The 13,329-nt window shown below is 46.0% G+C and overlaps 1 protein-coding gene and 1 long non-coding RNA gene across 3 annotated transcripts in view; both read right to left on the bottom strand.

The window, feature by feature from the left end:
- The window catches only part of LOC135921071 (uncharacterized), a 35,702-nt gene extending 31,510 nt beyond the window's left edge, over positions 1-4,192 (bottom strand). For both annotated transcript variants that reach the window (XM_065455390.1, XM_065455389.1), the window contains exon 1: positions 3,623-4,192. In XM_065455390.1, the coding sequence (XP_065311462.1) occupies positions 3,623-4,097 (475 nt within the window). In that variant the 5' untranslated portion in view covers positions 4,098-4,192. The remainder of the gene's footprint in view (positions 1-3,622) is intronic.
- Positions 4,193-10,051: 5,859 nt separating this feature from the next.
- LOC135921080 (uncharacterized) lies at positions 10,052-11,243 on the bottom strand. Its single transcript, XR_010570437.2, has 2 exons — positions 10,800-11,243; positions 10,052-10,174 (listed from the first exon to the last, which is right to left on the bottom strand). It is a non-coding gene; the product is annotated as an uncharacterized lncRNA (long non-coding RNA).
- Between the last annotated feature and the right edge of the window lie 2,086 nt (positions 11,244-13,329).

Raw genomic sequence — 13,329 nt, forward strand, 5'->3', positions numbered from 1 at the left:
TGGTCATTAAAGGTTACAGACTGGATTCCAAGAGAAGGGAAGCGTAGCAGGGGACGGCAGAAAGTTAGGTGGGCGGGTGAGATTATGATGTTTGCAGGGACAACATGGCCACAATTAGTACCTGACCGGAGTAGTTGGAAAAGTATGGGAGAGGCCTTTGCCCTGCAGTGGGCGTAACTAGGTTGCTGCTGCTACTGATTATTATTATTATTATTATTATTGTGATGATGAGGATGTTGATGATGATTTGTCCGCGGTTATTCGAGCCTTAAGGTTTAAAGTTACAGCACCATCGTTCAATTCAAAAACTACTACAAAGTCATTTCTGTACAAAGGCAAAATTGTAGCAGCCGTCACCGCCTTCCATCGTTCGCTCGCGCTTCGCCCTTTCCTTCTTTCAAGAAAAATCAAAATGCTGCTTACGTCTTTTCTTTTTCGTGGCCTTAGACGCTTTATCTCTTCGGCAACGCTCGCACAGCGGCAGGCATTTGCACCATCATGCTATAAGAGCAGCATGGCCAGATATCTACACCATGCCTAACGCCCTGTTGCTGGCCAGTCCCGCTGCAGCCGACCCTATTCATCCATGGCACGCTTGAGAGCAGCACAATATCAGTGCGCCAAGCGCCCCGTCACGTGTTTTTTTTTATTCATAATTCGCGGGCTTTCTTTGGAAAGCAGTAAAAAGGACCACGTGAGATAGATCATGTTGGAAACAATTTATTAGGAAGTTTCTCCAGGTGATCTACAACATTGCGCATCACACTTGGGATCTGCAGCCGATACTTAAAAAGTTGATTAATTAAACATAATTAATTTGTTAGTTGAGGGGAAAAAATAGCCTGAGTAACTCTAGGCTAGTGCCAACATTATGCATTCGGTTCAACTCGCCTCCGGAGTGCCTTTCATTCTTAAGACGTTGGCTCAAGTTACGTGGGACACCCTGTATATGTTCTCGCTTAGGAGTTGTACTAAGGTTACTGTCAATGAACGTTTTCTCTCTCCCTCCTAGGAGTCATGCTTACACGGGAAGAATCACACGTATTCTTCCACTCACATGTGCTCGGCATACTAAACGTATTTCTTCATAAGGTAATGTTACGTTTTACGTCACATAATGTAAAGTTACGTTTTGGACAAAATTTTATCGTGTACATACATAGCGTGTAAAGATCCTCTTTGATCGATTATATTCATTTTATCAACCACCGCTCATGGCAGGCCAACCCTAATGATAAATTATAAGTAGATCCCCGTTCGGACACCGAAGATGAATTAGAATCACTGCATCATCCCGGCCTTGCTCGTCCACGTGACCATGCAACGACACCACGAGCCTGTTTTACACTAACAGCGCTCAATGGTTACCTAGTTTTCAATTATCGCAGCACCATTAGCAATTAGCTAAAGCGTTAGTAGTCATGTGAAATTAAACTGCTGCATACGGGCTCTGTAATAGGCAAAGTAAGTAAAATTGTGGTACATACCATACCGATTTTTATAATGTTACCTCCTATTATGAACATTATCACAGATAAAGTGCCCAAAATCATCGTAGACAGCTTCAGATTTGCGGTAGAGAGAGAAATCACATTTATTATTCCCAAAAGGCCGCAGTCCGGACCTCCTGGTAGGCTCATGCCTCCTGGCCCAGCACGTTCTTGACTTGCTACACCAGACTCGGCCACCACATTTTCTCCAAATTTCGTGGGGTAGTAGTCCACTCCTCCCAGCTGCCGTGGGACGCTGGCTCAGTGGCAGTTTAGAAAGTATATTGTTTTTCTGAAGGTGGAGTTGGCGGGGCAGTCCCACAAGGCCGCTATATTATAGCGATGCCTTATGCCTTATTCTATGCTATTCTTATCATCCACTACACACGGCCGCCTGATCGGGTTGATAATGTGGGCAGACCGTCGCTCTGACCAGTGGCCAAGCGCAAAAATCCTGAAAAAGCGTAGATTCGGAAAAAGCATCGCTACAAAATACCGGCCAAGGTGCGTTTGTTTGATGGACAGGCTCGGTAGGGTTTACAAGTGCGGAAGCCTGTATGGGTCCCTATTTATGTAATGCGTATAGTGTAGTGCTAGTAATCTGTGTGTGCGTGTGTTTTTCGTGTCATTGAGGCATCCTCTCTCGAACACGTGTAGGAGGACGCGTTGAGAGGTGTTGACGCTTCCTTGCCAGATTCACTGCCGTATTGCGCTGTGTTAACGATAGCAACCGTGTACAGTTCGCAAAGTACTTTTTTATACACAACGTGGGATCACTGTGTGTCCGTTGCGTCAGTGCCGTAGACAGTAGGCGTTGCTGGTTGGAGACAGCTTTCTTTCTGCGCATGCAATGTCCAAAGAGTGAACCCCGCAAAAGCCTCGACAGCAGTGCTGACTACATTGACGATACAATTTGTCGAAACTTTTACATATTTATACATAAATGTGCATTCCTGTTGGTTTAATAGATTATATTTTTTTATCAGCCCAAGCAAAAACAAAAAACTCACTTTCCGTTAGCCCTCCGCTGTAGCCTGAAATATTCCTGGCTACGAAGTGTGGCAGACAACCACTGCGCCTGTCTGCCGTGCTTCGCAGCCAGAAAGCCGCCAAAACTGACCACGTCAAAGTGACGGGTACGCACTTACTACAGATTATTATACCGTAGAAAACTTATTTTCTCTCGGTGTAGCCAGAGAGCGTTCCGTTCCGAAAATAATAACATACAGCTGCCTGTCGGTCGCTTTGGCTCTGGCTACTCGGAGCTGCCGGCAAGAATAGAATTCCTTGCGTATAAAAAAAAATGCACGTCTTTTAAGATTGTCGAGCCCTTTCGGCAAGTATACCACGTCGCCATGCCAGCCCTCCTTCGCTGAGGATCCTTCCTAGCGGCATTTTTAACTCCGCGTGGCTCACCACAGCAATTTCAAACCAGCCAGCGAAAGCTAAGCAAGGGGAACCGGACCAGTCGCAGACGGCGGCACCACTCGTCTCGCCCATTATCTGCTTTCACTGAACTATATTCGGCCCCATCGAAACGCCCTATACTACTGCGCGTATGTTGCCTCTTTATCAGCCCAAATGCATGTCAAGGTACACAGTGCTATTGACTCTCAAGGCAAACAAAACATATGTCCTTATAAATGAGTAGTGCGTTTGACTGGACTATTCAAACAACGCTGCGTTAGCGCCATATTTTTTGCGTCGGTTATGTTATAAAACTATAATAGCATTACTATATAGAGCCCGTGATAACTTATGATAATGAGTCTAGCAGACGGAGAACAACAAGACCTTACCAGTTGGCTTCTACGAAATATTTGGTTAGTTTCGGTGTTTGAAAAGAACGAAATAGTTTTTAATACGATAGTTAGAGAGTAATATTCGATTCGTAGTCCAAACTTCATATATTCGCCCACTGCTTGTATTTATTTATTTATTTATTTATTTATTTATTTATTTATTTATTTATTTATTTTTCAACATATTCCTGACACAGAAGTGAAATGTGACGCCTCATTTGCCCAATGCCACTCACGGGGCCATGTTACTAAATTCAAATAAACCAACAACGTTCCTGAACTTCTGCAGAGAGTGAGAATATTGGTGCCGCAGAGCTTAAGAAGACTTACCAGGCGGTACCTCGAAGACGCCCGGTCGAGGCATGGAGTGGTCGTAGCGCGACGACTGCGCCGGTGCCTCGCTAATTTGCTGCCGATCTGCTTCGGTCAAGTACAGCGATACCTTGCGCTTCGACTGACCCTCGCACTTCTGGCCGACGTTGTCATTCGTCGCAGCTACACATTGTTTCGCTTCGGCTTCGTTCTTGCCGAGCGAGGGCTCGCCCTCGCCTACCACCTTCTTTCCGCCTTCCTCGGTGGGTTCTTTCTGTTCGTGAGCGCTTTCCAGGGGCTTCTCGGTGGCAGCTTGAGTGGAACTCGCCGGAGGGCTACGGCCTCTGCCCGAGCGCGTACGTTGCCTGCTGCGCCGCTTGTGAGGGCCACCCGAGCTGTTCTTTCCATGCTCGTGCGTCACCGCGGGACGCTTGACTTCACGGCAGTCCTTCGAGGGCCCTCCATTGGTCGGAGACACCTTAGACTGTGGCATTATTCCGTGACAGGTTACCGACAAGACGCCGTGGAGCAACTGAGAACATGCAGGCTTTGCTTTGCTTTGCTTTGCCCGGCAGGCTCTGCTTGTTCTTCCTCGTCTTCTTGCTTCCAAATAATGACGCTTACCCATTACCGGGCATTGAACTAACTTAGACAATGCACATAACATAGACTATTTGGTTATTTGTGCTATGTGATTACTTGATTACGTGCTTAACTTGGGCGGTTGGCGCGCGTCTCCTCAACCAACCTATAGTCTAGTGCGCAACCGATGTCGGCGCTGCGAACGGCGAACCGGTGAAGTCAGTAGGGGGACCGTCTTTGTCGTCTGCTACGCTCCGGCTAGAATAGCTTCATTTTCAAGAGCTTGACCAAATTGCTTAACGACATAGTCTGGACAGAGGATGGCGTCCTTCCAAAAGAATGGAAGGAAGCAAAAGTTATTCTTATTCCTAAACCCCGCAAGCCTCGTAACATCATCGACCCATCTCCCTAACGCCATGCGCGGGGAAACTCTTTGAAAAGGTTGTGCAGATCCTGCTCTCGAACCACATGAAAATAAAAAAGAAGGTTCGGTTTCCGACCCCACGTGTCGGCGCAGGACGGTTTTCTACTACTAAAGTACGGAGTCCTGCACCCCAACAGAGGGTCCGACGATAAATTTGTATCGGCATTGGATATCGAAAAGGCATTCGACAGCGTCTCCCACCACACTATTCTGGGGGGACTGGAAGCAGTGAATTGCGGAACACGAATTTATAACTACGCGCGCTCTTTCCTCAGTGGCCGCACGGCCACAATCGGATTAGGCTCCACGAGGTCCGACACCTTGAACTGTCCCGACAAAGGCACCCCTCAGGGATCTATATTCTCTCGACTGCTATTTAATGTAGGGATGAGAAAGCTAGACCTGGAGCTTGAAAAACACCCGAATCTCGGCTGTGCGATATATGCCGATGACATAACACTCTGGGCTCACCAGGGGTCCAATGGGGACAAGCAAGGAACTCTTCAAAAGGCTGTCGTGTAATACGCGAGGGCGACCGACATGGCGTGCACACCCGAAAAATCGAAATTCATTCGGGTGTGTGCGAAATGCGCAAGAAAGAAGGACTGCGAGCCAATCACTCTGACTCTCGACGGGCCACCGATTCGTAAAGTGGAGACACTCAGAATATTGGGTATGTTGATGCAGCGGAACGCTGGAACATCCCACACCATTAAAACCTAAAGGGGGTCACAGGAAACGTGGCCAGAATGATACGGAGAGTAGCAAGAAGCAGAGACGGCCTAACTGAGGGAGAGACTATCAGCCTGGTTCAGGCATTCGTAATTAGGCGCATCACACACACACCCTTCCGTATCAGGCCTTGACAAACCAAAAGGTCACACAGGCAAACACAATAATAAGAAAATCCTTCAAAACCGCCCTTGGTCTTCCCAAATGCGCTAGCACAGAGAGATTCGAGGGAATGGGTCTGCGCAACACTGTTGACGAGTACGCAGTCGCGAAGATATATGCTTAGAAAGAACGACTTTGTTCTTCAACTCAGGGCAGGGAAGTATTGGCGAGGTTAGGCTCTCCCCCGAGACCCCAGTACTGCGGACAGGAAACGGCACAGATAGACCGCAAGGTTCGATCGCACATCGCGGTGGCTCTAATTCCCAAAAACATGCACCCCAAGTACCATCCCGGACGACGAAGAGCAAGGGCAAAGACTCTTCATAAGCGTTTTGGAATGGGACCGGGGTGTATTATACGGATGCACCCCAAGTACCATTCCGGACGACGAAGAGCAAGGGCAAAGGCTCTTCACAAACGTTTTGGCATGGGACCGGGATTGTATCATACGGATGCCAGTCGAATGAGCATAGACACCTTCACCATGCGTAGCCTCTACACATAAGAACAAAATAACAATGACGTCCTTGAAAACCATCTCGACATGTGTGGCAGAGGCTGTAACCATTGCCTTGGCCATTCAGGACGCCGAGCGCTAAACTAATTCGGCTGTTATGTTATCCGACTCACAAGCGGTTTGTCGCTTGTTTCTAAATGAAACGGCACCCCAAACAATAAGAAAAATTTTAGGCAATCAACCAGAAGGGTAGTTCAAAAGCGTTACGTTTTGGGCGAGTTGGTTGTACATGGTTCTTATTAGACTTTTGCGCGCGCGAAGACAGGACGTCGAACGAAGAAGGGACACACAACATGCGCAACGTTGTGTGTCCCTTCTTCGTTCGACGTCCCGTCTTTGTGCGCGCAAAAGTCTAATAAGAACTAGAAGAGCACAACACTATCATATGGTTTACGGCACACGAGGGACTGGCAGGAAACGCGAGGCCAGACCGTATTGCTCGAGGATTAAACGCCCGAGCAACGGCATGGCCTAGCGATGACTTTCCACCGTATTTTCGTGACGTCCTCCTACAGCAAAGGCAGGAGCGGAGACATTTTGAACATCCTCACTCCAATTTAAACAGCCAACAGGAGAGGGACTGGCGTCGTATTTAGACGAAAACATACCCCAACCTGCACCACATACACAGAATACACCCCACGAGGTTTACTGACGATCGAGTGCCCGTAGTGCACAGACACACCTACAATAAAACACATCACATGGGAGTGCCCTAGGGGGCCTCCGCACATAGACAGCCCCATAATACACCAACATCCACTAATGAGGAATAGGAGGCATGGCTTGCGATCGAGAGTTGGGAGAGCCAATTGGCTCTTCTGGATCAAGACCAGCGAGCCGCTCGTGCCAGTGGGGCCCTGGAATAGGGGCCCCAGCCACCGTGACTTATTTTATGTATATTCAATAAAGCTTTTACTCCCTCACTGATGCGTTTTACCGCGCTCTGACTGCATCTAGCCTAGCACGGCGCTCCCCAATTACTGTCTGAATCTTATTCAAGCTTTAGCTTTGCAAATTACATCATTAGGAAGACTACAAATGTTGTATTTATTATGCCTTCCATATCACCACGCGACGCGATAGCCCATGGGCTACGGCATCACCCTGCTATAAGCTCGAGGTCGCTGATTCGACACCGGCTGCGGCGGCCGCATTTCAATGGGTGAAAAATGCGAAAACGCTCGCGTATACTTAAATTCAAAAGAACGTTAAAGAACCCCAGGTGTCAAAACCAATCCGAAGCCCTCTACCATGGCGTGCCTCACCATCATCGTTGGTTCTGGCACTTAAAATGCCAGAACTTAATTTTTTAATAAAAAAGTTTCATATAACCACAGCATTCGCGGGCAGGGAAACGATCTCCTGACTCAGTCGTAAAACATCGCGCCGGGCGAGTAAGACCGTTTTCTTGCATGTCAATCTCATTACCGCCTTCTAATGCAAAAAAAAAAATAATTGTTTGCGTACGTTAACATAAGAAAATTTCCGCTTCACGCACTTCCTGACTGCCAGAGACCACTCGGAAGACATTAATTTATCAGCGTAAAAATTAAAGCGATGTTATAAGAAACACAGGAACGCCTGGGAATATTTCTATTGCACCTGTGTTACGTATCCAATCCCCACCCGAAACCGCTTTTTCCCAGTGTGTTTAGCGCTGCAGCTACTCATTCGGTAAAGTACCAGCAAACCTGCACTTCTGAATTTTCTGGTTTTAGTTTTAAACACGTATGACGCTTTCACGGAACAAAGCATATTGAAAACAGTGATTTAGGGTGCGATCTTGTACGCGTTCCAAAATTGAACGGAGGTGGTCCGTTCTTTCCGTCGCGAAATCGGTGGTCCGTTCCGTTGCGTTCGTCCTATAGCAGACGACACGGTGTGATTGACAGCAGATATCACTTAACAATTGACGTCATGGCGTTCGTCACCATTCAAACTGACCAACCGTGTGCGGCTCGATGGAACGGACCGCTTCCGTTCTATTTCGGAACGCGTACAAGATCGCACCCCTAAGCTACGGTAGTCACCTGTCTTGACAACACTAATTCTTATTGCTGGCCGAACCTTCCTCGCGAAATGTGCTCGCTACCCCTGTCTGGAGCAAAGAAACAAAAGTTCCCGCTGAGCCGACTAATAAGCAGGGGCGAGCTGTTTCACGGTGAAAGTAATCGAGTTCTAATAAAATAATCTTATGGAGGTCAGCACCGCAGCACAAAACTACGTAATTTTGTTTTGCCAGTAATCTTGTGCGCCTTTCCATCAGACGGTCCACACCGATTTGTGTCAATGCTCTTAAAGCAGTACATGCATCAACGCACCTCACCGCTCATCTCGTTTCCTGAGAATTACATCAAATGGTTTACAGCGAAGCTGTATGTGACTAGGGTTCCGTGCATTTTTGTTCTCCGTAAACGAAAACTGTCTTCATCAATGGCTCATATGCACCCGTAATCAAGCAAAAAAATGCAAAGGCAGAAGCTACAAGCACTCAGCAAGCTGAAGCGAACAGTGCTTAAACGATTTCTAATCCCGCATACAGCACACAGAACAGCATGTCGAAAACTGCCATCATCAATGGCTCATACCCCCCAAGCATGCAATAAATGCTGACTCATAGTCCCGCAAGGTTCATGGCTACTCACTTTCCCTGAATTAGTTCCGATGACACTACCCCTGTTGTCGTTGTCGGTGATTTCAATGTGGATGTGCCGGTACCCAAACTTTCTAAACCCCTGTTGTGAAATTTGTTTTTGTACTCCTCCGTTGTTTAGCCGTTTCCCTACTTTTCTTCCACCAATCCTCCAATCGCATCTAACCTCTATTGCGGACATGTTTACTTTCCCCTTGCTCTCGCTGAACCAAAGGGTTTCAAGGAGACTAGAGGTACCTATATCGACCGCTGACAGATATCTTCATCTTCTTGTATCACATGTTCCACCGTTTTGCTAGCTTTACCGCAGCACGCCCACGCTTCTTCCTTCGTATATCTCGCTTTATAAGTGCGTGTTCTAAGGCATCGCGATCACGCTTCAAAAGGTAATTAGCTTCCGTTTGAGATATCATAATTTGTTTCGTTCCTGATTTCGTTTTTCCTCTTAAGTAGTTACTCGTAACAGGCTTCTTTTCCATTGCCGCCACCCATGAGATTAACCAAGCCTCTATAACTTTCAGCTCGACGTTCTTTGTTGCCATGTTGCTCACCATATACAGGTCTCATACTTGCTAGTAAGCTTCCTGTTTGTTTTCCTCCACTGTGAATCAGTGTTTTTTCTGTACAAATACTTGAACACTCTCCCAGCCCTTCTACATTGTTCCATTTTCCTCAGTCGTTCCTCATAATCAATTTTACTTTAATTGAGCTTCCCTCACTTCAAAACTTGTTCAGCCCGTGCACCCTGCACAGCTTCAGTTGTAGTCTTCCCGTGAGCGCCCATTGCGAGGAATCCCACTGACCTTTGGTTGCCATCGAGTCCTCATTGTACCCCTGATTTCAAGCAGACAACCGCATTTCCAAATGTAAGTCCTAGAACCATTACACCTTTCCACATACCCCGGAGCCCCTCGTCCCAGGTGAAAATTTCCAACTGGGAATGCAACTGGTTCCAGTTCAACTGGTTTATGGAACAATTCCCAGTTGGTCCCCATTGCAACTGGTCCCAGTTGATCCCCATTGCAACTGGTCCCAGTTGATCCCCATTGCAACTGGTCCCAGTTGGTCCCCATTGCAACTGGTCCCAGTTGGTCCCCATTGCAACTGGTCCCAGTTGATTCCCATTGCAACTGGTCCCAGTTGGCCCCTTTGCAACTGGTCCCAGTTGGTCCACATCGGAACAGGTTCCAGTTCCTATTGCAACTGGCAACGATTGTGCAATAGAGGTAGTGAGCCATGGCCAGCAGGAACCACTGGTAAACGTTTGCACACAAGTGGGATTCAAGCTGGCCATAGCTTGTATGCTTTTTGTGGTTGCCATCGCGTGTCGCAAAGAACCAGCCGATTCAGTGAACTTTATGCAGCCGAAGCAGCTTGGTGTTGAAATTGGACATTTATTGGGACACTTGAGCTTGTGTTTAGCGATGAAACATCTTGAATGCTCCCTTGATGACCTTGCACACGTTTACACATTTCGTAACTCTTGCACATCACCATCTGAAAGAAATATTTATATGCATTCAGTAAAAAGGCAACCACTTCGTACAAGCAATTCTACTTATACATCATACAGACATGTGTATCAGTAGTGTATGCACTTCTGCTACAAGTTATAGGCAGAGCTACAGATACTTCTGTGTGCTATTCAAAGCACAAGTCTTGCACGACACTGGTTCGTATTGACACGTGAACTTTTCTCGGTAACTGCACTCACCCACTGGCCACTTAAGTTTATCGCTCTGCACAAGACGCACCTGCATGGCTGTAGCTTACTCGAATGCTATCGTTGACTATTTGTTGTGTATATATGTTATCGCTGAACCTAGAGTAATCAGATTGTATGCGCGACACGAACTGTGTAGTACTTTCTGGAAGTAATGCGGGCACCATCGTTTACGCCGGAACCTTCGGCAAGTTACGTGAAAAAAAAAACAAAAAAAACCGACGCGTCTGACTCGCAGATAATGGGGCTCAAAAACAAGCACCAAGCTCGCAAGCATTGATGTGTACAAACGTCACGTAGTAGAACACTCGAGTCAACGACAATGTGCTGCGGTATTGACACCTTTGTGATAAAGAACCACTTGCACTCGAAACATAAATAAGTTCAATATATAATTACCTCCAAATGGCAGAATCAAGAGCAGGGAAAAGTGCGCACGTCAATCCAAACACGATGGGTCCACAAAGCCGCGTAGTCGGTGTTAAAACAGGTGTCATCCGTTGGCCTGTAATCATGCCGTCTTCCAAAGGTGAAAATGTCCAACACTAATACTACTTAAATGAGGTTACACAGGCAATGACACCACAGGTTCCTCTAGAAAAATCTTTTCAGCTGCGCACGCCTCGCTCCATGTCTCGCTCGAATAGCTTGCTGTTAATATGGCTGCCGAACTACGCCGCACGTTTACACAGTTTCGTATTTGTGATGAAGTTTCTCGCTATTAATAAATATTACGCTATCTATGTGAGGTAAGAATTTTATTTCACTTTTATTTGACATAATTTAAATTTATTGCTATATTATTATTATTGTTTGAGCCATAGAGGTTTCAGCCGATCATGAGAAGATACGCAACTAATGTTTCTTTTTTTTTTCAAAATGGCGGTTGTTGTGGTCATGGTACAGTGGCTAGTCATGGTAGAGCACTGTCGGTGTAAGCATCATAATATTCTTTCACCGTGTGGAAGACTGTACTAGACTAGCCATGGACGCGTAGTAAGCGTGCGTTGTGTAGCTCTATGCGCTGCTCAGCATTTTCTTTTCCTTTTTCTCTCTTTTTTTGTCGTAGGGAAGTAATATCGCCGTACTGCAAACACCAGTTGTTTCCACCAAATGCCATACAGCTCACTAGCGCTTAGCTAGGCAACGACGTCAGCGGCACAAAGTTGGTGCAACATTACCATAACACCGCGATGTCGGTCAGGCACGCAACGGTAACGTCATGAGACGAACCAATGCCTCATTAGACAACTAAAGACTAGGGCCAACATTCACAAATTTAGTGCGTTGAAACTAAAGCACGCGTACGTGTCAAGGCAATGTGCTCCACATTTACGCAAGAGGATCCTGCATGATTCAGTTATCCATATAAATAAATCTTGTGTCGGATAAAACCCATCTCTAATGTCGCACTCGTTGCAGCATATCGCTTAACTCAACTTTTTTATGTTAACAGTTGTACGAGTACAGATCCCAACTACTAACCAGTTGCTACTATACAACTGGTCAGAGTTCCAGTTGGAATCCAAATGGAACCAGTTGCTTCCAGTACAGCTGGTTCAGGTTCCAGTTGGATCCCAACTGGGACCATTTGCTTCCAGTACAACTGGTAATGGTTCCAGTTGCGTTCCAGTTGCATACCAACTGGGACCATTTGCTCCCAGTACAACTGGAGATGGTTCCAGTTGGATCCCAACTGGAACCAGTTTCATCCCAGTTGGTTTGTAACTGGGACCGGTTGGTTTCCTACTGGAACCAGTTGTTCCCAGTTAATACCAGTTGGAACCAGTTGGATTCCAGTTGAATATTTTCACCTGGGGTACCTATTGTATCCCCATAGCGCTCTGTGTTTGAATATATGGCCACACTTCTCATCCCCTTTGGTGTTATTGTTTTTCGTGTGTTTCCATAAATCTATTGCCTTCGTTTATCCATATACCAAGGTATTCGTATTCGTTTACGCGATGCATTTCCTGGCCCTGCATTGACACTGCCTGTTCACTGTTTACATTGAGTACCAGAACACCTTATTTTTTCACGCTAGATTTCAGATCTAAATCCTCGCCTTCCTGTCCCCAGGTATTAGCCAGACGTTGTATATCATTTTTCTTGTAAGCTAGCAACACAACGTCTTCTGCATAAAACAAACCTGTAAGATTCTACTCTACTACTGTACCTGCCTGTCTGTATGAGTGATTAAACCCGATATTACTTCCCTCGAGCCTCCTTTCAATCCTCACCATGTAGTGCGTGGGTGCGACGTCGTAGCGCCTTTAAACTGTCGGAGCTTCAAGTTTAATTACAACCTGGCACCGAATCGTGCGCTTCAAAAAAATTTGTTTCTGCTTTCCAGTTGGGTTGCTTGAACAGTATAGTTTGACTATCTTCTTTAAGGTAAAAAAAACATTCCTACGTTCATGTGTGGTGACATTTTCACTTAATATATTAGTTTATGCGCTTATGACTTATGCCGATTTTCATTGGACGATCTATATAGTATATTGCGGTCGGTCGTACTGTTGCGAATATTGCTTCTTTGAACCGTATTGTGTTCCTTGGGTAAATGTATCCAAATTGTTTTTTCTTGGCTGTTAGCATGCATTTTATGCGCTGTGTTTGTAAAATATTTGGCCAGATATTTTACGAATTTATTGAATAATTTACTATCCCTTTTTTTTACGCGATCGGTTGTAGTTTTTGATGTCGCGAGTTTCAGTCAAGCAGGACAGCCCTTCTCCACACAAAGGTGACATTTTTCTTTAAAAGCTCAAGCGGGCTGATTTTATTTTTATGTTCCCGAACAAGTACCGTAGTCAATATCTCAGTAGTACCACCACATTTACTTGAATGCGTTTTCTACATAAACCAATAAACAATTATTGTATTTTGTGAATTGTTTGGTGGCACGCAGAGCGATTATATTACGAGT

Source organism: Dermacentor albipictus, chromosome 2, assembly GCF_038994185.2.
Source record: "Dermacentor albipictus isolate Rhodes 1998 colony chromosome 2, USDA_Dalb.pri_finalv2, whole genome shotgun sequence".
In the NCBI taxonomy this organism is placed as follows: domain Eukaryota; kingdom Metazoa; phylum Arthropoda; class Arachnida; order Ixodida; family Ixodidae; genus Dermacentor; species Dermacentor albipictus.